The sequence below is a fragment of the Hippopotamus amphibius genome, chromosome 1, assembly GCF_030028045.1.
Source record: "Hippopotamus amphibius kiboko isolate mHipAmp2 chromosome 1, mHipAmp2.hap2, whole genome shotgun sequence".
NCBI classification, from domain to species: domain Eukaryota; kingdom Metazoa; phylum Chordata; class Mammalia; order Artiodactyla; family Hippopotamidae; genus Hippopotamus; species Hippopotamus amphibius.
Window position 1 is genome coordinate 233,243,236 of NC_080186.1, and position 25,830 is coordinate 233,269,065.

The 25,830-nt window shown below is 37.6% G+C and overlaps 1 protein-coding gene across 3 annotated transcripts in view; it reads left to right on the plus strand.

Moving 5' to 3' along the window:
• Positions 1–25,830, plus strand: part of PLPP1 (phospholipid phosphatase 1) — a 90,287-nt gene that overhangs the window by 39,224 nt on the left and 25,233 nt on the right. For 2 of the 3 annotated variants that reach the window (XM_057743452.1, XM_057743468.1), the window contains exon 3: positions 22,104–22,384. In XM_057743452.1, the coding sequence (XP_057599435.1) occupies positions 22,104–22,384 (281 nt within the window). Of the gene's footprint in view, positions 1–17,275; positions 17,428–22,103; positions 22,385–25,830 lie in introns of all 3 variants that reach the window. The other variant, XM_057743458.1, reaches the window with a different exon arrangement.

Genomic DNA, 25,830 nt, shown 5'->3' on the forward strand with positions numbered 1-25,830 from the left:
GAATCGTGTAACCGTTAGCACAATCAGGGTTCAGAATTGTTTATCACCTCATAAAAACTCCCTCCTACTATATCTCTCTATAATCACATCCTCCCCCAGTCCCTAACCCTTGGCATCCACTGACCGATTCTCCCTCACTGTAATTTTATCAAGTATGTTATATAAATAGATTCATATAGTATTTATCCTTTTTAAGTTGGCTTTTTTTCCCCTTGCAGTTATACCCTTGAGATCTCTCCAAGTTGTTGAGTGCATCAATGATGTATTTTTTTTTAACTGTTGAGTAGTATTCTGATATATGGATGTATCACAGTTTATCTGTTTGTCTGTTAAGGAACATCTTGGTTATTTCCAGTTTTTGACTGTCTCACGTAAAACTATGAACACATGTCTACAGGTTTTTGAGCGAACACAAGTTTTCATTTTTCTAGGGTAGATACCCAGTAATGGGATTTCTAAGTCTTCTGGTAAGTGTGTGTTTAAATTTATAAGAAACTGACAAACTGTCTTCCAGAGTGGTTGTACCATTTTGCATTCTCACCAGCAGTGTGTAAGGTTCTGCATCTTCACCAGCACTAGTATTGTCAGTATTTTCACCATTCTAATAAATGTGCAGTAATATCTCATTAGGGTTTTAATTTGCTTTTCTTTAATGGCCACTTATGTTGAATATCTTTTCATGTGCTTGTTTGCCATCTGTGTATACCTCTTTGGTGAAGTGTATGTTCAAGTCTTTTGCTCATTTTCCGATTAGATTTTTTTAAAACTGTGTAGTTTAGAGAGATCTTCATATATTCTGGTACAGAAAGTTTTGTTGAATATGTGATTTGCAAGTATTTTTTTTTATCAGTCTGTAGCTTATCTTTTCATTTTCTTTTTTTTGTTAAAATTATTTGTTTGTTTACTTATTTAATTTATTGCCTGCCTTGGGTCTTCATTGCTGCGCCAGCTTTCTGTAGTTGCGGAGAGCGGGGGCTACTCTTCATTGCAGTGTATAGGCTTCTTATTGTGGTGACTTCTCTCATTGTGGAGCACAGACTCTAGGCGCATGGGCTTCAGTAGTTGTGGTACGTGGGCTCAGTAGTTGTGGCTCGTGGGCTCTAGAGTGCAGGCTCAGTAGTTGTGGCACACAGGCTTACTTGCTCCGCGGCCTATGGGATCTTCCTGGATCAAGGCTCAAACCTGTGTTCCCTGCATTGGCAGGTGGATTCTTAACCACTGCGCCACCAGGGAAGTCCCCTTTTCATTTTCTTAAGTGTCTTTTGAGAGCACAGGTTTTTGGTTTTGATGAATCTAGTTTACGAATATACATTTTTTTCTTTTATAGACTCTGCTTTTGATGTTATTGTCTAAGAATTCTTCACCTAACCCTATTATACAGACTTTTTTCTATGTTTTCTTTGAGAAGGTTTATAATTTTCTGTGTTCTGCTTATCTCTGTGATCCATTTTGTGTTAAGTTTTGTATAACTTGTGAGGTTTAGGTCAAGGTTCATCTTTTTTTTGTGTGTGTATGGATGTTGTTCCAACATCATTTACTAAAATGACTCTCCTTTCTCCATTGAGTTGCTTTTGTACCTTTGTTAAAAAAAATTAGTTGACTATCCTTTTGTGGGTCTATTTCTGGATGCTATTCTTGCTTCATTGGTATACCATGTGTCTTTCCTTTCTCTTATACCACACTGTCTTGATTACTGTAGTTATATATTGGTGGTAAGAAAAGATATATTGAGTAGCTTAAAATCAAATGGGGAAAAATAAAATATAGTACATTTTTCTCAAAAAAAAATTCAGGAAGTATGATTCCTCCAAGTTTATTATTCTTTTTCAAATTTATTTTAGCTATCTAGTTCCCTTGCTTTTCCACATAAATTTTTGGAATTAGTGTATCTATGGAAAAATCTGGCTGGAATTTTGATAAGAATTGCATTTAAGCTGTAGATCAATTTGGGGAGAATTGATGTCTTTACTTTGTTAAATCTTCCCATCCGGAAAGATGATATGTCTTTTATTTAGGTCTTTAATTTTTCTCATCAGTGTTTTGTAGTTTTCAATATAAGATACTATACATATTTTGTTAGGTTTATACCTAAGTATTTCAATTTTCTGAACTATTATAAATGGTATTGTGCTTTAAATTTTGGTTTCCAGTTGTTCATTGCTACTGTATAGAAGTATGATTGATTTTTGTGTTGACCTTATATCCTATGATCTTGCTGCACACTTATTCATTCTAGGAGTTTGGGGATAGATTTCTTGGGATTTTCTGCACTCTCCTGGTTTTAATTCTGCTTCACTGACTACTTTTACTCATTTTACTTTGCAAGCTCCTTTTCTTCTTCCTGACCTTTTAATTTTGGAGTGCTCTGGGTATCAGTGCTTGGGTCCTGTTTTCTCCTCTGTACTCGTTCCTTGGTGATCTCATCCAGTTTCATGGCCCCAACACCACCTGTGTCAAATTTATATCTTCAGCCCGGACCTTTCCTCCGTTGGACCTTACATCTAACTGCCTCCCTGACATCTCTGCTAATAGGCACCTCAGACTTGATGCATCCAAGTATGAAGTCCTGGATTTATTACTTGTTCCTCCTGTTCAGTCTCTAGTCTTCCTCATCTCAGTTAATCCAACTTTAATAAGCTTTTGGTCTCCCAAATGGAAAATCTTAGGATCATTGTTGACTCCTCATTTCTCACACATATCCAATCCATCCATCTGCAAATACCGTTGATGCTACTTTCAAAATAAGTCCAGAATTTGACCACGGTTAAGAACGGTACCATTACCTATAGCCCCTCCCCAACTTAAGCCTGTGCCTTGTACAGAGCAGTAGGGACTCAGTTAATTGTTAAACAGTTGAATTGAATGATTGCTTCTTTGTTAGAGAAATCTCTTTGAGATCTTATTTTCTCTAGCTGAATTATAATGTCCCTTAATGTTGACGAAAGTGACAATTATTTTTACATCTTCCTTAAGTTTCCTACATTCTTAAGAATTCGATTATGGATGGAGTTCCTTAACCTTTTGGTCTGTATACTGAATTGTGTTCAAATGTAGTTAGTATTAAACTGTTTCAAAGTTTTTCTTTTAAGATACAGTAATAGAGTTTACAAATAGAAAAATGTTCTAGCTTCAGTTTATTTTAGTTATTTGTTAAGCAGGTTGAAAGCAATTAATTTGTCACTGAGTTCATCAGTACCATTTTTAGATTCCGTATCTAAAAACTCAGTGACAAGAACAAGGATGCAGATACAGAGATTGGACTGGAGAACTCGAGGTATGGGAGGGGGCGGGGGGTGAAGGGGAAGCTGAGACGAAGCGAGAGAGTAGCACAGACATATATATACTACCAACTGTAAAATAGTCAGTGGGAAGTTGTATAGCAAAGGGAGTCCAACTCAAGGATGGAAGATGCCTTAGAGGACTGGGGCGGGGAGGGTGGGGGGGACTCGAGGGGGGGGGAGTCAAGGAAGGGAGGGAATACGGGGATATGTGTATAAAAACAGATGATTGAACCTGGTGTACCCCCCAAAAAAAATAAAAATAAAAATAAAAAGTAAAAAAAAATAAAAATAAAAAAACAAATTTTTGTTTTTTAAAACCCTGTGTTTAGTAAAGATTAATATTAATGAAATATACTTACATAAGCACTCCATGTAATATGAGAGTACATTATATATACAGCAATGCTGTTAATTGTTTACAACAAAAGAAATGCATTCATGCTTTAAGTGATAAAGGAATGCAGTAGTCCCAAGTTTTCTTTCACTTATGTAATACTCATCTTAATTCTTCCCTTTTGGCTTTTGTTTTTTTTTGCTGTAGTTCAGTAATTATTTTTGTTTCTGGTCCATTCCTTCCATTTCCTGAACTACATTTTATCATGTGCCCCAATGTACCCTGGAGGACTTCAATTCATGCATGAATGGGGCAGAGTAACTTAACAGGTTTTCTCAGTTACCACAGTTTCACAGTTTCATTCTTTTAAATGTAAGCAGAAGGAGGAAATAAGGCATTGGCATCTTCTTTTTACTATCTTATTAAATGATTATGTTTCAGATACTCACTAGCATCTTTGGACAACTTGCACTTTCAAAATTGACTCTTTTCTACTTGAAATTTTCCCCATTGGTAAATAAACAAATGATCTAATAGAGAAGGTAGACTAAATACATGCATGCCTCACATACCTACTTAGCCTAGGGGTACAGTCAGATGGCAAAAATAATCATAGACCCATTATTCTACTGTTTAACCTGTACCTTTGGATTCTTTAGGTTTCTTGTCTCCATCTACATCCTTCCCTTTTGTTCAGGCATTAGAAGGAGAATGTGATCCCTGATGTAGTTCACAAATGGACATCATCCTCTCTGTTTGGGGTTTTTTGGTCTGCCAGTAGGGTCTTTTCATATTCCAGGCTGTTGAGGTATGGTACCTGACTTTGCAACAAATCTCAAGTGCCAGACATCTTTGTATCTGGATTTCTCAGGCTGTTGCCTACTGCTGTTAGCTCTGAGACAGTGTATCCCTTAAATATTTGTGGATTTTGGAATTGCATGCCACTGTCTCCTGTGCATCTGATATATTTTATATACATACAACGGAATACTATTCTGAAATAAAAGGAAACAAAATACCCATCTATGCTACACCATGGATGAAACTTAAAACAAAAATATTTGCTGGAGGTATGTCTGTAGTTTTCATTGAAAGAGGTCCCTTCACATGTAAAAAAGTTTTTAAGCATAGTTTCTTAGTTTTCCTGGACATGCCATTGCCAGTCTTTCTAACACAGTTGTTAGCATGTATATTATGGTTTCAAGATCCTGATTATTTGTGCAAAAGGAGGTTGAAGAAGATGTTGTGTGACCCTGATCTTATGTTGTTTTTTTCTGTCTCCGGTAAAAGGTTGGATAAATGTTCTTGTGGTATCTAGTTTGTGGAAGCAATGAGTTATATGTCACTTGCTCTCTTTTGAACCATTGTAAATATTCACTCGTAGAAGGTGGAAGGCTATATTTATTTGTGAGTATGAGTTTACTGTGCATAGAATCTGGTTCTTAAATGGGACTAATATGACTAGCCCTTTGGGCATATTAAAAAGCAGAGTATGGGAATGTAAAGTGGTGCAGCTATTTTGGAAAAACAGTTTGGCAATTTCTTAAAAAGTTAAACGTACTTACCACATGACCCAGACATTCCACTCCTAGGAGTCTACTCATTTGAAATGAAAATAATGTCCACACGAAGACTTGTACATGAATGTTTATGGTGATATTAGTCATAATAGACAAAACCTGGAAACAGCCCAAATATCCATTACCTGGTGACTGGGTAAACCGAATGTAACATATACATACAATATGATACTATTTAGCAATAAAAAGGAACAAAATGCATGCTACAACATGGATAAACCTCATAAACATTATGCTAAGTGATATAAGCCACTTACAAAATATGACGTATTGTATGATTCCATTTTTATGAAATATTCAGAAAAGGCAAATCTGTGTAGATACAGAAGACAGATGAGTGGTTGCCTGGGGTTGGTGGTGGGAACAAGAGTTGAATGCAGATGGGCTCATGGGAAATTTTTGGGTAATGAAAATGTTCTAAAACTGGATTGTGGTGATGATTGCACAACTGTCTACATTTACCAAAATCATTGAATTATGTATTTAGAGTGGTTGAATTTTTTGGTATGTAAATTATACCTTAATTAAGATGTTTTAAAAAAGGAAATGAAAATGAATTTTGTAAACTGAAGTATTAACAAACATTGTATGACAATTGCAGTCATTTGACAAATGATGAAAAGGCATTTTTAAAAAAGTTTATTGATTGATTGGCTGCATTGGGTCTTCATTGCTGGGCACAGGTTTTCTCTAGTTGCAGAGAATGGGGGCTGCTCTTTGTTGTGGTGTGCCAGCTTCTCATTGTGGTGGCTTCTCTTGTTGTGGAGCACGGGCTCTAGGCTCTTGGGCTTCAGTAGTTGTGGCTCACGGGCTCAGTAGTTGTGGCTTGCGAGCTCTAGAGCACAGGCTCATTAGTTGTGGCACACACGGGCTTAGTCGCTCTGTGGCATGTGGGATCTTTCCGGACCAGGGATCGAACTTGAATCCTCTGCATTGGCAGGCGGATTCTCAAGCACTGCGCCACCAGGAAAGTCCCAAAAAGGCATTGTTTTAGAAATGTAATCTTTCAGGTAAAAGGAAAAGGGTATTTGATTTGAATAGGTAAAAGTAAATGGAACCCTCCACTTTTGCCATAAAATCTATAGTAAATGTCAAAGACAGCATTAGATATCTTTAAATTTTTGCACTTCTCTACACATTCATATACTGTGGCTGGTAGAATAAATTGGTGGTGTAAAATAACTTTTCTGGAACTTGTCAAGGACCTTAACATTTATATCCTTTGGCCTATAATTCCATATAAAAATATATTCTAAGGAAATAATAAGAAATGCAAACAAGGATTGGTATTTAGAAGTGTTCATTATAGCATTATGTAGGGTAATCAAACAATAATAACCTACATGGTCTCAAAGTAGGGAGAATGGTTATCATTGTTTTAGTTATGGCTCTGTTGGTTGCAAGGAGCAGAATCCCTTTCTAACTAGCTTAAGTAAAATTGGGTTTTGTTGAAACGATGCAAGATACTTTAACAGCCCCCCCAAACAGCAAGATCAGTGTGGCCCTTTGATGGTAGGGAATCAAAGCTGCTTTCACCTTTTCTCAGTGTCGGGTGAGACTAGTCACTTCAGTTTTCTTTGCAGACCTGCTTTGTCCTCAGCCTCTTCTCCAGCCAGTCTTTCTTGTGCGTGGAGCAGTGCTATTTGCCAGCTCTGACTGAGTCAGTCCTTGTTGAAGTTCCAAAATTTCCAGAGCACGACTCTGGACTAGCTCATCTTTTTCAGCCCTAAGTGGGTCATTGAACAACTGGTGATTTGGTCTTCCTCTCCATCCTTCTTTGGAGGGGTCTACACTCGGGTTTAGTTATTTAATGAGAATGAAGTGGCATTGGGTAATGACTTCGACGCACTGCATCTCGTGGGTTTATGTGAGAGAGTGCAAATATGAGTATTAACTTAAAAAATATTTCTAAGGCCTCCTGTGATAACAGTCTCTTCACTTAAACTCTCAAAAGGATAGTGTGCATTTGTGGTAGATTCCTGCTTATTTCTTATCTTTCCTTACTAAAACCTCTGTGGTCTGGTTTTTACCCCTTCTTCCTTATTGAAACCACTTTTACTAAGTTTGGCAATTGAAAACCCATCAGACGCTGTGGACCAGTCAGCATCTCCTGAAATGCTGTCTTTGGACTTGGCCTCAATGATACTGCTTTCTCCTGATCTTCCCTCAGCCCACTAAGTGTGCTGCCTCAGTGGGTCCTTTTGCTGTGATCATCCCTTTAAAATTGCTATTGCCTCATGCCTTGCCTTTTGCTTCTTTTCACTTCATGCCCATCTTACGCAATTTCTTTTACCTCTGTGGCTTCAGGGATGCTTTTTATCCCCAAATCTGTCTCTAATACCGGACCCCTTCTACTGAGATTCTCACTCTGACAACCAGCACCTTTTTGAATATCACCACCTACAGCCTCACCAGTTCCTGTTCTCTTTTGAAACCTCATAGCTCTTTGTATCTCTGTTTATTCTCTGCTGTAATTATGTACTGTGCTTTATTCAATTTTGTATTCCTAGTATCATTTCACAGAATTCCTTGCACAATGGATTCACTCAGTGTTTGCCCACTTGAATACTCCTGTTTTTAAAAATGGACTAATTATAGTTGTTTGTGATTTTATTTGCCACAGAGTTTTTTCTAAATCTAAGAGTAATTTCTTTTGTGGACAAAGAGGGAAAAAAAACAACTTAATGGATGTGCTTAAGAACATTTTTCAATATATTTGGGTCTATTAGTATGAATTTTTCTTGAGAATAAGGATATAAAGCCTGCTGAGTTTTGGACACTACCCTTATGTGGTTTTAATTTCTGTAGTACATATCTTTTTTTACTCCGAAAGAAAGAAATGCTAATTGAAAAATTCAACCAATTCAGAAATACGTATTGTAGACACTGCAAGTTTTCATTATTATGTGTAGAGTTCTTACAAGTAAAATGAATTCTAGAAGTGGTGGTTCTTTGTAAATACAGAATAAATTTGCTCATTGAGTTAGTGTGGTTATTGGTTGAAGGATGAGCGTTTAGTTATTGCATAGGTCCAGCAACAATTAAAATTATAGATCTGAGTATTCACCTCCACAGTGTGTACTGATGAGTTCCAAGAGTTTGTGCTGCAACTGTGGTATTTGTATTAAAGGCTTGGGCATTTCACCCCTTTCCCTGCATGTAAACAATTTGGTGAATCAGAGGATAGTCTGAATTCAGACATGAGAGGTAGTATAAGGGTCAGTTAGCAAAGTCAGCTCTAGTTTTTTTTTTTTTTTTTTTAATGTTGCCTTTACTAGAAATATAGCTTTGGGAGCATCTTAAAGACTTTTTTTTTTTAAACAACAGCCATCAACCATTTGCCTTTTTAATTTGCATCTTCACTAGATAAATGGTACGTGAAGCAAGAATAAATTAAATTTTAATTACTCCATTTGCTAATTTGTAGAGAGCTCTAAGGGAAAAAACTCTCTAATTCATAGTGAAAATGAAGTGTAAGGATTTTCCCTTTCTCTTCTCCTTCCCACCTAGTGTAATAAAATTAGCTAAGGCAATACTTTACTTTTAACATGAACCTGCAGGCTAAGAGTTATTAGGTTTATTTATCTTGTTTTATTTTATCGGTAAGAGATTTCTTTCTTATAGCACTGTTTTTCATTCTCTGAAATTCTCAGGTTCTAGCCACATTATAAACCTGTTCTTTAATAAATATTTTGTTGGCTACATATTTATTTATTGTTGTTGGTGGGTTTTTTTAAAATTATCTGAGGTGAAAATATTTGTGCTCAAATGTTTTAAAATATTATTGGAAACTTGAAATTTATCTCCTTATATCTAGATACTAATATTGTAGCTGACTAACTTATTCATTCCTCTTGAAGATTAAGAATGGTACTGTTTGTTTTTTCAAGTCAAAAAGGACTTCATTTATTTTATTTCTTAATGATTACCGCAGTAGGTTAGGGAGTATCCATCATCTCATAGAGATACAACATTAAAGAAACAAAAAAATTTTCTTCCTTGTGATGATAACTCTTAGGATGAACTCTCTTAACAATTTATAACATACAGCAGTGTTGGGCTTCCTTGGTGGCGCAGTGGTTAAGAATCTGCCTGCCGGGCTTCCTAGGTGGCGCAGTGGTTAAGAATCTGCCTGCCAATGCAGGGGACATGGTTCGATCCCTGCTCCAGGAAGAACCCACATGCCGCGGAGCAACTAAGCCCGTGTGCCACAACTATTGAGCCCATGTGCTGCAGCTACTGAAGCCCACACGCGTGGAGCCTGTGCTCTACAACAAGAGAAGCCATGGCAATGAGGAGCCCGTGCGCCACAACGAAGAGTAGGCCCCATTCACCACAACTAAAAGCCTGCGCACAACAAAAAAGACCCAACACAGCCAATAAAATAAATAAATAAATTTATTAAAAAAAAAAAAAAGAATCTGCCTGCCAATGCAGGGGACATGGGTTCGATCCCTGCTCCAGGAAGATCCCACGTGCTGCAGAGCAACTAAGCCTGTGCGCCACAATTGTTGAGCCCCTGTGCTGCAACTACTGAAACCCACGTGCCTAGAGCCCGTGCTCCACAACAAGAGAAGCCACGGCAATGAGGAGCCTGCGCACAGCAAAAAAAAGACCCAACACAGCCAATAAAATAAATAAATTTATGAAAAAAACCCCAAAAAACCATGCAGCAGTGTTAATTATCTTTATGATGTTGCATATTACATTGCTAGTACTTATTTATCTTATAAGTGGAAGTGTGTACTTTTTGACTACCTTTATCTAATTCCTCTTCCCCCAACCAGTGCCTCTGGTAGCTACAAATCTGATCTCTTTCTCTATGAGTTTGTTTGTTAGTTTGATTTTGAAGTATAATTGATCTACAGCATTATGTTTGTTTCAGGTATATAACAGTGATTTGATATTTCTATATATTTCAGAGTGATCACCATGATGCATCTAGTTGTCATCCATTACCATATCATACAAAGACAGAACATAATTATTAACTGTATTCCTCACACTCTACATTTCATACCTGTGACTCATTTATTTTTGTAACTGAAAGTTTGTACCTCTTAATCTCCCTCATCTATTTCTCTCCTTTCCCCAGCTGCCTTGCTTCTGTCAACCACCTATTTGTTCTCTGTATCTATGACTATGTTCGTTCACCTGTTTTGTTTTTTACATTCCACACGTAAGTGAGATCATATGGTGTTTGTCTTTCTCTGTTTGGCTTATTTCATTTAGCACAATTCCCCCCTAGGTCCATCCATGTTGTCACATATGGCAAGATATCATTCTTTTTTATGGTTGAGTAATATTTCATTGTGTGTATATATGTGTATGTGTGTATATATATATATACAGCACATTACTTATATATATATATATATATATATATATATATATATATATATATATACATATACACACACACACAGCACATCTCTTTTACCCATTCATCTTTTGATGGGCACTTAGCTTGCTTCTGTACTTTGGCTGTTGTAAATAATGCTACAGTGAACATGGGGTGCATATATCTTTTACAGCATTCTTGTTTTCTTCAGGTAAATACCCAGGGGTGGAATTGCTGGGTCATATGGTACTTCTATTTTTAGTTTTTTGAGGAACCTCCATATAGTTTTCCATAGTGGCTGCACAAATTTACATTCCTACCAACAGTGCATGGGGATTCCCCTTTTTTCACATCCTCAGCAACACTTGTTATTTGTTTTCTTTTGGATAATAGCCATTCTGACATGTGTGAGGTGACATCTCATTGTGGTTTTGATTTGCATTTCCCGGATGATTAGTGATGCTGAATATCTTTTCATGTGTCTGTTGGCCATCTGTATGTCTTCTTTGAAAAAAATGTCTGTTCAGATCCTCTGCCTGTTTTATTTTTATTTTTTTTTATTTTTTAAGGCTCCTTCTTTATTGGAATATAATTGCTTTACACTTTTGTGTCAGTTTTTGAGGTACACCAGAGTGAAGCAGCTGTATTTATACATGTATCCCCATATCCCCTCCCTCCTGCAACTCCCTCCCACCCTCCCTATCCTGGCCCTCTAAGTCATCACCCATCATTGAGTTTATCTCCCTATGTTATGCAGCAACTTCCCACTAGCTATCTATTTTACATTTGGTAGTGTATATGTGTCAATGCTACTCTCTCACTTCGTCCCGGCTTCCCCTTCACCCCCCTACCCCCACCCCATGTCCTCAAGTCCGTTCTCTACATCTGCATCTTTATTCTTGCCCTGTCACTGGGTTCATCAGTACTATATTTTTAGATTCCATATATATGAGTTAGCATACGGTATTTGTTTTTCTGGCTTACTTTGCTCTGTGTGATAGTCTGTCCACCTCACTACAGATAACTCCGTTTCATTCCTTTTTATGGCTGAGTAATATTCCATTGTATATATGTGCAACATCTTCTTCATTCATTGATCTGTTGATGGGCAATTAGGTTGCTTCCATGTCCTGGTTGTTGTAAATAGTGCTGCAGTGAACATTATGGTACATGTTTCTTTTTGGATTATGGTTTTCTCTGGGTATATGCCCAGTAGTGGGATTACTGGGTCATATGGTAGTTCCATTTTTAGTTTTCTAAGGAACCTCCAAACTGTTTTCCATAGTGGCTGTACCAACTTACATTCCCACCAACAGTGCAGGAGGGTGCCCTTTTCTCTACACCCTCTCCAGCATTTATTGTTTCTAGATTTTTTGATGATGGCCATTCTGACTGGTGTGAGGTGATACCTCGTTGTGGCTTTGACTTACATTTCTCTAATGATTAGTGATGTTGAGCATCTTTTCATGTGTTTCTTAGCCATCTGCATGTCTTCTTTGGAGAAATGTCTGTTTAGGTCTTCCGCCCATTTGTGGATTGGGTTATTTGCTTTTTTAGTATTAAGCTGCATGAGCTGCTTGTATATTTTGGAGATTAATCCTTTGTCCATTGCTTCATTGGCAAATATTTTCTCCCATTCTGAGGGTTGTCTTCTTGTCTTGTTCATGGTTTCTTTCGCTGTGCAAAATCTTTTAAGTTTCATTAGGTCCCATTTATTTATTTTTGATTTTATTTCCATTATTCTAGAAGGTGGGTCAAAAAGAATCTTGCTTTGATTTATGTCGTAGAGTGTTTTGCCTATGTTCTCCTCTAAGAGTTTTACAGTGTCTGGCCTTACATGTAGGTCTTTAATCCATTTTGAGTTTATTTTTGTGTATGGTGTTAGGAAGTGTTCTGATTTCCTTCTTTTACATGTAGCTGTCCAATTTTCCCAGCACCACTTATTGAAGAGGCTGTCTTTTTTCTGTTGTATATTTGTGCCTCCTTTGTCAAGGATAAGGTGTCCATATGTGCATGGGTTTGTCTCTGGGCGCTCTATTGTGTTCCATTGATCTATGTTTCTGTTTTTGTGCCAGTACCATACTGTCTTAATCACTGTAGCCTTGTAGTATAGTTTGAAGTCAGGAAGCCTGACTCCACCAACTCTGCCTTTCCTTCTCAAGATTGCTTTAGCTATTCGGGGTCTTTGTGTTTCCATACAAATCGCTTTGCCCATTTTAAAATCAGGTTGTTTGTTTTTTTGATGTTGAGTTGTATATTTTGTATATTAACCCCTTATCAGATGTATCATTTGGAAATATCTTCTCCCATTCAGTAGGTGGCCTTTTTGTTTTGTTGATAGTTTCCTTTGTTGTGCAAAAGCTTTTCAGTTTGATGTATTCCCATTTGTTTATTTTTGCTTTTGTCTCCCTTGTCTGACGAGTCATATCCAAAAAAAATATATTGCTAAGACTGATGTCAAAGAGCTTACTGCTTATGTTTTCTTCTAGAAATTTTATGGTTTCAGGTCTGACACTTATGTCTTTAATCCATTTTGATTATCTTTGTATGTGGTGTGAGAGAGCAGTCCAGTTCAATTCTTTTCAATGTAGCTATCCAGTTTTCCCAACACCATGTATTCAAGAGGCTGTCCTTTTATTTTCAGTCTGTGTGTGTCTTTAGATCTAAAGTGCATCTCTTGTAGGCAGCATATATATAGGTCTTGTATTTGTATGCATTCAGCAGTCTTTTGATTGGAGCATTTATATTTAAAGTAGTCATTGATGTGTGTGTACTTATTGCCATTCTGTTAATTGTTTGGAGGTTGTTTCTGTGATTCTTTTTTCTTTCTTCTTTTGCTCTCTTTCCTTGTGATATGATGACTATCTGTAGTGTTATATTTTGACTCTCTTCTCATTTGTTTGTATATCTATTATAGATTTGGTTTGTGGTTACCATGTGAAAGATATATATGTACACACACACACACACACACACACACACAATTGCTGATCTGTTAGGTTTGAAAGCATTTTAACCACCCTTCATTTTTACTCCCCCCCCTTTACTGTTTGTGACATCATATTTTACATCCTTTTGTTTTGTGTATCCCTTCACTTATTTTGGATATAGGTGACTTTACTACTTTTGTCTTTTAACCTTCCTACTAGCTTTATATGTGGTTGATCTACTACCATTATTTCTTTACTGTACATTTGCCTTCACCAGTGAGATTTTTCCTTTCATAGTTCTCATATTTCTAATTGTCGCTTTTTCTTTTCCACTTAGAGAAGTCCCTTTAACATCTCTTGTAAAGCTGGTTTCCTGGTGTTGAACTCTTTTAGCTTTTGCTTTTGATCTCTCTTTCAAATCTGAGTGGAAGCCTTGCTGGGTAGAGTGTTCTTGGTTGTAGATTTTTATTTTTCATCACTTTAAATACATTGTGTCCCTCCCTTCTGGCCTGCAGAGTTTCTGCTGAAAAGTTAGCTGATAGCTTTATGGGGGTTTCCTTGTACGTAACTTGTTGCTTTTACTGTGTTGCTTTCAATGCCATCTCCCTTTATTTTTAATTTTTGCCATTTTAAGTATAATGTTCTTGGTGTGGTCCTTTTTAGGTTGATCGTGTTTGGAACTCTCTGTGCTTCCTGGATGTTTTCCCAGAGGTCTCTTAAACTGTCTTTATTTGTTTTTATACTTTTTATTCTTTTTTTTTCTGTTCAGCTTCAATGATTTCCACAATTCTGTCTTCAAGTTCCTATGTATCATTGAATCTACTGTGGATTCCTTCTAGAGTGTTTTTTATTTCAGTTATTGCATACTTCAGCCCTGTTTGGTTCTTCTTTGTATTTTCTAACTCTGTAAACACCTTCTAACTTCTCACTGTGTTCATCCATTCTTCTCCCAGGTTCTTTGAGCATCTTTGTGAACATTACCTTAAACTCTTTTTTGGGTAGATTGGTTAGATTGCTTATCTCCATTTCACTTAGTTCTTCTTCTGGGGTTCTGTCTTGTTTATCTGGAATGAATTTCTCTGTTGCCTCAATTTGCCTAATTTACTGTTTTTATTTTTCTGTGTTTGGTAGGTTGGTTATATTTCCTTATCTTGGAGAAGTGGCTTTATGTAGGAAATGTCCTGTGTGGCCCAGCAAAGCACTCCCCTCTGGTCACCAGAGCTATATGTTCTATGGATGCTCTCTATGTGGGCTGCATGGCTCCTTCTTTTGTAGCCAGCTGACAGTTGTGGGTTGTACCAGTGTGTGTGGGTGGCCCTTGGTCCCGTTGGTTACCAGGCTCTGCCTTCTGTGTAGGCTGCCTGCTGCTGGTGGGTGGGGGTGGGTGGGGGTGGGTGGTGGGTGGGGCTGGCTCATGGGTTGGCTGGCTGCATGGCCTCCAGTCCTGGTAATGGCCTCCAGGTAGTTGGGGATGGATCCTGACATGGCTGGCTGAGGGGCCCAGGGTGTCCTAGAGCTGGTGTTGGCCTGCTGTTGGATGGGGCCACGGTCCTGGGTGTCCGAGGTAGTGCTAGACTGCCAGTGGGTGGGCTGGGTCTTTATACAACTCGCTGTGGGAGGCCGTGGTTGTCCTGGGGCTTGGGTTGGCCTGTTGGTGGGCAGTGTTGGGGCCCAGGAGGACCTGGGGCTAGTGCTGGCCCACTAATGGGTGGGGTTGGGTCAAGGGCTAGCTGTGTGTATGTGTGTGGTTTCTGGGGGTCCCAGTGCTAGTGGCAGCCCACTTGTAGGTGGGGCTGCGTCCTGGGTCCTGTGGTGGGTCAGGTCTTGTCCTGGGATAGCTGGGGGCTCAGGCAGTTCTACAGCAGTCAGCGTGCTGGTAGGTAGGTTGTTGTTCCTGCCCACCTAGCTGCCTGGCCTGGAGCACCCCAGGGCTGGTGCTGGCTGGTGGGCAGGGCTGGTCTGCCACTGACTGGCTGGAGGGAGGATTCTAAATTGGGATGAGCTTCCCAAAATGGCTGCTGCCAGCATCTTTGTTTCCAGAGTGAGTTTTAGTTACCTTCTGCCTCCCTGGGAGGCTCTCCAAGATAAACAAGTGGGTCGACCAAGTGGGTCGTACCGAGCTCCATTCAAATAACTGCTTCTGGGTCTTGGAACATATGAGATTTTGTGTGTGCTCTCTTAAGAGTGGAGTCTCTCTTTCCTACAGCCCTCTGGCTCTCCCAAAAGTGAGCCCTACTGGCTTTCAGAGCCAAGCAGTCTGGGGGTTAATCTTCCTGGTGCAGACCCCCAGGTTGAGGAGCCTGATGTGGAGCTAGGACCCTTTGCTCCTTGTGGAGAACCTCTGCAGTTGTAATTATTCTCCCATTTGTGGGTTGCCTATGCTGGGAATATGGGTGATGACTATACTGTGTCTTCACCCTTCCTACTTGTCTTGTTGTGGTTTCTTCTTTATAGCTTTAGCTGTAGAAGATCTTTTCTGCTAATCTGCAGGTCACTCTTGTGGATAGTTGCTGTGTAAGTAATCATAATTTTGCTGTGCCTGTCGAAGGAGGTGAGCTCAGGGTCTTCCTACTCTGCCTTCTTGGCTACTCCTCGCATCATAAAGACTTCTAATGGGTTAACAGCTTGGCAAATTGGCTAACACAAAGAAATAAACTTTGGTTCATGTATTCAGAGTCTAAATGAAAAATAGTAAGATAAGTAAAAAGAACCAGGAACGTCAGCTTCTCCTTTTCATTTGGCCTTTGTCGCTTGAACCCACTTGATATTTGTAGTCTGTTGCATCAGGCGGAGTGGTAGAAGCTTGGTTGTCAGTGAGCCTTTAGGGCTTAGCAGAGTTGATGAGAACTGTAAATAGTCATCAAGACTTGGTGCTTCATGGAAAGAGCACCTGAATATACAGTGAGTATGTTAGCTTAGTGCTTATGGTATTTATTACTGCTGGAAGAATGGTCACTTAGGGAGAGAATCGTCCATGCCTGGAAAAGTCTTGAAGCAGAACGCATGTTGAGCGTTTCTGCTACACTCTGTCTCTTAGAAAGCAGTCCTAGTCAGTACGCTGCAGTATTAATCAGGATGCTGGGTGCAGTGATGAAGTGGAAAAGTTCACATTTAGGAAAAAGTTTAGACATTTTAGGAGATGAGTGGGAGACATGATTTTTAGGGAAAACATTGATGATGAAAAAGGAGAGAGCTCTTTTAGGTGCTTTTGTGCTTGACTCCATTGTCCGTCTTTTCTTGAGAAACTTGGTTTAAGTTTAGACTTCTTTTCACAGCAGCTCTAAACTTGTAGATGGTACAGAAATGGGTGGATAAAGGAAAAACTTTGTTTAGATACTCTGAGTAGCTTAGCCAGTGACCATGACCTGTCCAAATATGATAGTAATTATCCAGATAAAATGGGGAATGTCAAAATGCTGTTTTCCTTTTGGAAGTAAAGATCCTGACAGAGTGGTTTGAAAATAGTATTGAAAACCCTGTGATTAAATGACAATAAGAGCATGAGAAGAGATTTTTTCCCCCTAAAATCAGTTTAGTGTATTTGGGCAGAAACAAAGGGAAGAAAGTGCTCTTGGTTAAATTGGTTAATAGAGGACTTGGGGGCATTGTTCCTGTAGAAAAAAAGATCTTTACCCTAAACTATAATTTTTCTAACTTCTGTTGCATGCGTTGCTGCATTTCCTTTTTCCATGTGCTCTTATTATTTTCATGGCAAATGTATTTTTAAACACGGTCTCTGGGATAATTATTGCCATTAATTAGTTTTGATATTCCTTTTTAATGATATTTTCATTTATTCCTTTTGCTAGCTGGATTGCCTTTTGCAATTCTTACTTCAAGGCATACCCCCTTCCAACGAGGATTATTCTGTAATGATGAGTCCATCAAGTACCCTTACAAAGAAGACACCATACCTTATCCGTTATTAGGTGGAATAATCATTCCATTCAGTATTATCGTTGTAAGTTAAATCCACTTTTCCAAGTTTATCACTTTTGGGCAATTGGCTTAATTTTGTGTTAACCTGTTGATGATTGAAATGTATAACCCTCAAAAACAATGTGTTTTTTTTTTGACCTTTGATGTTATTTGATCAACATAGTCTCAGCTATTTTAAGTGGGGCCAAAAGAGTAACAATATATAATTAGAAGAACCTTACTGAATATGTGTAGGTTTTATGCTAATCTTTTCCAAGTTACTGTGATTTTTTTAGAGTTCTAAATTGCTATTGTTTCAGTAACAGTGCAGTAGATGACTATTACATCAATGTATTTCTAGCATACTTTATACCTAGGATATTATTTTATAATTTATTGAGACTGTGTATATGAACTGACTTTCTAGTTACTGAGTTCTAGAAAAGAAAAATTGCTAACAGGTGTTAAGACTTCATTTAACCCATGTTTAGTTTACTTTAAAGAATTTTTAGATAATGGCAGAAATAGGAGAGAAAAGCCCAAGTTCTATATATAATTAGCAATGAACAGGAAATAATTTTTACTGGTATTAAAACACAGTAGTGATTATTGTTTTCTAGGATTTCAGGTGGGAATGCTTAGTGAATGTGCTCTGGAGAGAAGATTTCAAGTGATTAGATGATTTTTATAATCTCTTGACTCAGAGATTCTATGACTTTAGTTTTATGCTTTATAACCTGTAACTTTAGAAATAAAGTTTACGTTAAAAGCAGAAAATATGGTCTCATCCAGGAGATAGACCAAAAAGGTAATAGCATATATATCTTGTCTGTTCTGGAGTTTATTAAAAAACAAAACAAAACTTCTTGATTTAGAAATTTAACGTCTTATTGCAGAATGATCACAGCTCCTTATTAGCAGTAAAAGTTAATCAACTTGTAATTTGTGGTGTATAATTAATAAAAGAAAACCTCTGCTATACAAATGTTTGTTTTCACAAGCTGTGAGCTCCTTGAACAAGGCAGAGATGGTGCCTTGTTCATCTTGGTATCCTCGCTCTTGCCATGGACCTTGGCATGTCCTAGGTGCTGGAATGAAACTGGAGAGATTATGCATTAATGTTGGTGACTCGCCTACAGTATAGAAATGAATGGTTCATTTAGAGAATTCTTTACACTGAGTTTTTACTATTAAAAAGCCAAGCCCTTGATCCTTCTGTTAAAGAGGGAGTATGAGTAGGGTTTTTTTTTAAGTATATGTTTCTGAGAGATTAATAGCTTTTAAATATATAAATTTTAGTAGGTCTCTTCTGCAAATAGTAGCTGATTTCAGACAAGATTCAAGTACTCAAACATTGCTACAAATGTACTTGTCTTTCACTTCTACTTTTTTTTTGTGTCTCAGTAAGAAGGATGGTGCGCAAGCAAAACTACAGAAATCTGCTGCAGACCAGAGGCCTGCAGCAAGACAGGGTGCTGTGTAGCCTGCACGGCAAGCACAGGACCCCGACAGACCCTCAGTTAGCAAAAACTTGGTATTTGTATTTTATTAACTTGGAAGTTTTGATTATTTCAATACCATCACCTGTGAGAAAGTTATCTTTGTATTTATAAAACAGCAAGTAAGTTGAGTGTAGTTTTCTTACAAAAGAAGAGATTGTTTAAAGGTGCTTTAAAAGTACTTTTTTCATATCAACTGTATCAACAAAGACAGACACTGCTTAGGACAGTAGTTTTATGTAGTAATTAAAATTAATTTCAGTTTATTAACTCAGCTTCTTTCAGGCAGCACTTAGACTTATATCTGTTTAATTTTATTTTCTAGAAAGTAAATCATTTCTTTTAAAAAAATGTTAGGACTATGATTGGGACTTCATACCAAGCCTCTGACTTGACTTGCAAATGATCCACACGTATATGAGTGATTGAGGGAGGCTGGTAGAGAATCAGAATTAATATAGAGAATCAGAAGCCAAGGGAGAATTTCAATAAGGACAAAATGGTCATTGATGTCATACACTACTTAGAAGTTAAGATTTGGGTTGATAAAAATCTGTTTGATCTGATGAGACCATTTTGACTTTTTTGGAGAGGTAAATTCAGTAGAATAACGGGAATGGAGGTATTTAGGGACCTTTAGGAAGGAGTAGAAGTATGCAGTGATTTTAGACTGTTCTTTTGGGAAGGTGGGTCCTGAGTGGAAGACACATAACTGTAGTGACAGTGTAGAGATGTATAAAATTATCTTGGTTGGTGGAGATATAGAGAAGATGGTAAAAAAATATTCTGGTACATAGGTTTTAAGTGGTCAGATCACAGATTTAGAGTATTATTAGCTTTGATCTTCAAAAGCATTCTATTTTACTCCCCCTAACATCGTCTTTAGTTCTTTAATAATTTATCCTATCTTTAATCTGTAGTGCATGACAAGTAATCCCAGCTCTAAGATTAGGGCACAGTTAGCTTAAATGTGGACTTCACCAGAGGCTGAGCTGGCATAAATGGCTCAAAGGGCAAGATAAAGTATTAAAATGAAATGAAAATATGGCTGTCACGTGTAGATGAAATGCACAGACATCTCCCTGCATTTGATTTAGAAGAATTGATTTAGAACGTCTCTATTGTCTATTTTTCTCAATGAAGACGGACTACATAATAAAAAAATGATGTAAGTTGACCTAGCATTTGTTAGCTTTAGAGTCCCTCCCAACCCTTTTCCAAAATTAATGGTTAAGTTTCAGTATATAGTACTTCTGTAGATCAACTTTTAATCTGTGCCCAGTGCTCTGAATATTCCTAGTGAACTGATTTTCGGTCATCAGTGGCAAGAACCAGGTTTTGGTGGCTCTAAACAATGATCATTATGACTAGGAAGACTCACAAAGATCAGTACTTGTTTTTGGAAAATATTTGAGTGCTTACACAAGAAGAGCTGACAGCTGAGAAGTGAACATTTCGACTGCTCAAAACTGTGGTTGACCGAATACACTTGGTGTATAATTATCAAAGGTCAACTACATAAGAAAACATTAGAGATATCTTTTCTTGCTGCTAATCTAGAACATCTTAACAGCCTGAAGAGACTATGATATACTTTAATTCAAGGCTTCTAGGGCAGTAGCTGGGGGGAATCCCGAGCACAGTTGGGGAGGTTTGGTATCCCCAGAAGTGCATGTGGTTTTCCTCTCCTGTGAGACCTGTTCTCAGCAAAGTTTGATTGAGTCATTCACATTAAGGATTATAAGGAGGAATACATTTCTGTGGGATTTCATGTGTTTAAACTAAGGGTGTTTACTTTTTACCCAAGAGGTAGCACCTTGAATTGAAATTTATTGACCACCAGCTCTGGTGGTATTAGTTTTCTGTTCAACTAAAAATTCATTCTTGCTTTTGTAGAGTTCATAGTCTAGTTGTCAAAGTTATAACATCCTAATTATGGAATTCTAGGAGCCATTGAGCCAGATGAGGAAAGAATTTTTGATATTAAGTTCTTGAAATCCCTTTCAGGAGGCAACCATTTATTTCACCATAGTTGTAAGTTATAACATCCTAATTATGGAATTCTAGGAGCCATTGAGCCAGATGAGGAAAGAATTTTTGATATTAAGTTCTTGAAATCCCTTTCAGGAGGCAACCATTTTATTTCACCTATGGTAAGGCTCACGCTGAAGACAGTTAATCATCACTAAATGGAAATGTTTGAATGCTTTATAAAATTGTTTATATAAATTTAAGACAAATCAATGAAACTCTTAAGTGAAACTTTGTGATTTATATCCACCCCCAACATAAATTAGCAAGCAGAATTTTTTTAAGTGTTTACTTTGGTCTCAGGTAGCTAGAGTGTGGCTTATTTTATCATCAAATGTAATTTTTTATAATGTTGCCATTCAGTATTTTTTCAAACTTATCAGGACATTGGCCTGTGAATTTGGAAAGCATTTGAAAACCTTTTTATGCCTTTAAACTCGTGACACTGCTGCGTGCTCACACACACACACTCTACTAGAATCTGGGAAGGCTATGACTCCCATTTTACACAAGTCAGTGAAAAATAAAGAGGAAGGAGTCACTTGAAATGTTTTCTTGGAGAAGGAAAGCATCAAGTATGTGTTTGGCCTTTCAATGAGACTTGTTAAGGAAGCCAGCCCTAAATGTCTCCTGGAGAGGCAGGACTGGGATGCCTTGTCCACTGATCTCTGCCCACTGTACCCTTTGACCTCAGTGTTCGATCCCTGCTTTTATTACATTAGCTTTCTCTCTCTCTGAAACTGTTTTACCCTTTTTAACATAAGGAATATTTTTGATCCAAAGGAATGCTTGAGGCAATTGCAGACTCTGTCAGATAAAAGCACTTATGTAAGGGATATTCTAATTGAGAAGTTTGTATTCTTTGAAAAACCATGGTTTTTATCCTCCATGATACATCATTGTTTACTTATTAAGGCTCAGTTTATTTGAATACAAGAAAAGAAATAAGGTCTTATTGTTTCAAGGTGGACTTTGAAATTATTTTGGCTTTGCCATTGAACACCTTTTTTTGTGGTCTAGAATTAGATATCCTAAGTTGTTTTCCACTTGAAAAGGAAAAAAAGGGGAGGTATTTTTAAAACAAATATTTTATTGTGATTTACCATTTTCCTTTCTCTTTTTTACTTTGTTTAAATGTCCTGGTTGCTGCTTTAACATACTATTTTTCTGTTTTTTTTTTTTTTTTCAGATGATTGTTGGAGAAGCCCTGTCTGTTTACCTTAACCTCTTGCACTCAAATTCCTTTATCAGGAATAACTACATAGCCACTATTTACAAAGCCATTGGAACATTTTTATTTGGTGCAGCTGCTAGTCAGTCCCTGACTGACATTGCCAAGTATTCGATAGGCAGACTGCGGCCTCACTTCTTGGACATTTGTGACCCAGACTGGTCAAAAATCAACTGCAGTGATGGTTACATTGAAAACTACATATGTCGAGGGAATGCACAAAAAGTGAAGGAGGGCAGGTGCGTGTTAAATTTTTATTGCTTGTTTTATCTTGCGTATTCTTGGCATGGAAGGTTTCAGTGATTGGAAGATGAGCCATCCGCTAGCTTAGAGAGAGAAGCTAGTGTAATCACCGGGAGGTGAATTGAGATCATGTTTGATCTGTTTTCTCTACTTACTCTTTTTTCCTGTTTTATCCCTATATTCTGTTTAAGAGCATTTTAATGCAGCTCTTTTCCTCTTCAGTGTATAATAATGTAAAATGAACCTTTTAAATCATATAGTCCACGATTAGCAAACTTTTTCTTAAGGTGCCAGATAATAAATATTTTAGGCTTTGTGGGCTGTATTTTGACTGCTCTCCAACTCTGCCTTTGTAGCAGGAAGAAAGCAGTCATAGACAATCGTTGAACAAATGGGTGTAGCTGTGTCCCAGTGAAACTTTATTTATTACGTAAACAGTGGCTGCCCTGTGGATTATAGTTTGCTTACCTCTGACCTAGTACAACCATGTATGAAGCTCTGCAGATCTCTTAGTATTCTTAGAGTATACTTTTTGTAAGGTAACTTCATTCATATTTTGATAGCTCTGGGTCCTCAGATTGCTTTCTTATAACACATTTATTGGGCTACTTTCTACATCTATTAGACATGATTGAAAGAGAATGTTTGGAACCCAAAAGGTTCCTTTAATTTGTAGATGAGCAGACAGAGGCACAGTAACATTGAATAAAGCCACTAATTAGTAGCAGAGCCAATTCCTCATCCCAAGTCTCAGAATTCACTTACCTTTTCTCCATGTTTGACCCTTTTGTATTTTAAGATAGCTATTACCATTTTCCTTTATTTATTCATCCTACAAATACTTTCTCTTGGAAAAACATCCTGATTTTTTTTTTTTTTGATATATGATTCCCAGACACTTTATTGTCCTTGTTAGTTCTCTTGTAAGTCACACAAGGACACAAATTCTTCACACACATAATGTGTTTCTGGTTCAGGTACATAAATCTTAGCTCAAGCTTTTATTGTGACCTGTCTTATTGAGAGATTTTTCTTATACAGGCCATTTGGACAAAATTTGAAATAATATAATTTAGTTAAAATGGCGTAAAAAATTACATTTTTCAGTCCATATGTGTCATACTTACTAGTGTACCCAGGTTGGCCAACATGTACTATTACTCTGACTGTACTTTTGACTTAAGTACACTCGGGTTTTTTACCCATCATCATTTCACGTTTCTACGTCAACCCACACGCAGTTGTCCACTTAAAGTCCTATGTAAGGGTCAGGAAAACAATCACTTCCAAAGCAGTGTGAATATCAGGATAACTCAAATTGCAAAGCTGTGTATGTTACAAATAATTATTATCTATAGTTTCCAGTGAAGAACATCTGTTGGTAAGTTTTGGGGTTCTGAAACAGGATAAAGGAAAATCAAACATAGAAATGAAATTTTAAGGAGACTGTATCTTATGAGAAAAATGTGATTTTCCACCAGTGTTTCCAGAATGAATTAGTTGTTGCTTGTTTCAGAGCTGTATAACATTGGTACATAACTGTGGCTTTGCATTGCTGTTCTATTGGGGAGCATAGTTTGGTTGGATACAGACTTTCCTGTTTCTTTTCTCTTGAATTTTAAAGTCAGGATGCCAAGAATGCAAAAACATTTCAGTCTAGAATTGTCTATACGTTTATTAGGATTATGGCATAATCTGCTCTTTTAATTTATTTATCTCCACAGCCTACCCCCTGTAAGTTTTTAATTATAAAATTACAACATTTGGTGGAGAGAAGGGAACATAGGCACCCTAAATGAGTCATTTTTGTTGACTATAAATGAGTCAGAGTTACATCTTAGGATGAGAGTACCCTTTTGCAACTTTGGTTTTTGGTCTTGATTTTTTTCCCAGTTGTTCTCATATTTCTTTTTCTCTTTCTCCCTCCTCCCTTCCTGTGCATGTGTAAGCTCTTATGATGTCTTATATCACTGATGTCACACACAGGACTTTTACTAGGCTTCATTTGTGGTGGCCATTAGGTCCTAAACATAAAGTGAGAACATATGGACTATAATGGAATACTTATTAATTGTAATATCCAGAGAGTCCTATTCATTGTTTAAAATCAGTATCTGTGAATTTACTGTGGAATAAAAGGGGCTTATACTTGCAGCAGTAGGACATTCAACTGCCATTGCTTATGCCAATGAGAATAGCATTACTTAGTTTTTGAAAAAAATTACTAGTGAGCCCAGGTAGCTCAGACCTGTAGCTCCCTTCACAGGTCAGGATTCTCTTTAGAGAATCACTGGCTCTCACACATTAGTGGTTCATTAGAATCACTTGGAAGGTTTGTTAAAACACAGATTTCTTCATCTCCAAGTGTTTGATTCAGAAGGTTTGGGGAAGGGCCTGAAAATTTGTATTTCAAACAAGTTCCCAGATGCTTCTGCAGCTGTTGATCTTGGGACCACACTGTAAGAACCACTGCTTTTTATCACCCGTATATGGGAACACAAGCTTGCACGACGTCTGCTGTCTCAGGTCGTGAGAGCTGTTGGGTAGTGTGAATTTAAGGTTGTGTACAATGTGCTGGTTGGACTCTTTATGGTAATACAGTATAGAAACTATTGGCTTCTTTGAGAGATTCACTTTTTTCCTGGCTTTTATTTAAATTACATTTGTTTAAGTATAAACTCAGTGTTCCTGATCAGTTCTGAGTGACTGATCTCTGGCCGTATGAGCCAGACATTCAATACAGAGTTGTTTCTGTGTGGATTATGGCAGTTTATATGGCTTAGATGGTTAATGCGGTATGTTTGGTCAAGTGGGAGAAGTAATTTTCCTTTTCTCTTTTTAAGGCAGCCCGCGTGCAGGTAAATAAAGCTGAAGTTTGAGGGTGTGTCTTCTAGAATAGTCAAAAACCATTATAACTAGACTGACTGGTTGTGGTACTAAGTACCTGGTAAAACCTGCTTCATACTTTGAGAGAATGGCTTCTATGTAGCCTAATTGTAAACATCACTGGGTAAGCTTTTATGCCTTCAAACAGATTCATTTGTTCAGGTCGATCTATATTTCTTATGCATGTGTGTATCAGTAAACTAGACAACCTTTTTAGTCATATCTGTATGGAAATATCAACATATAGTATGAAAGAGAGGGTGATTTTAAAAGATCCTTCACTCTAAGGTTATTAGTTATTAGTGTATTTAACAGGAGATGGCTGCAAGGCCAGCACCTCTTTCCACCTCCTCTGTTCTGAATAACAGTACTTGACAGTTTAGGTTGTAGCTGTGGCTGCTTCTTCACCCACATACCACCCTCTTTTTGCCCCGGTATTTCTCACATATTAGCCATGGAATCATGTGCACAGTTTCTTAAAATACAAATTGCTGGGCCTTACCCTCAGAGTTTCTAATACAGTGGGTTTGGGGTGGGGCCCAAGAATTTGCATTTC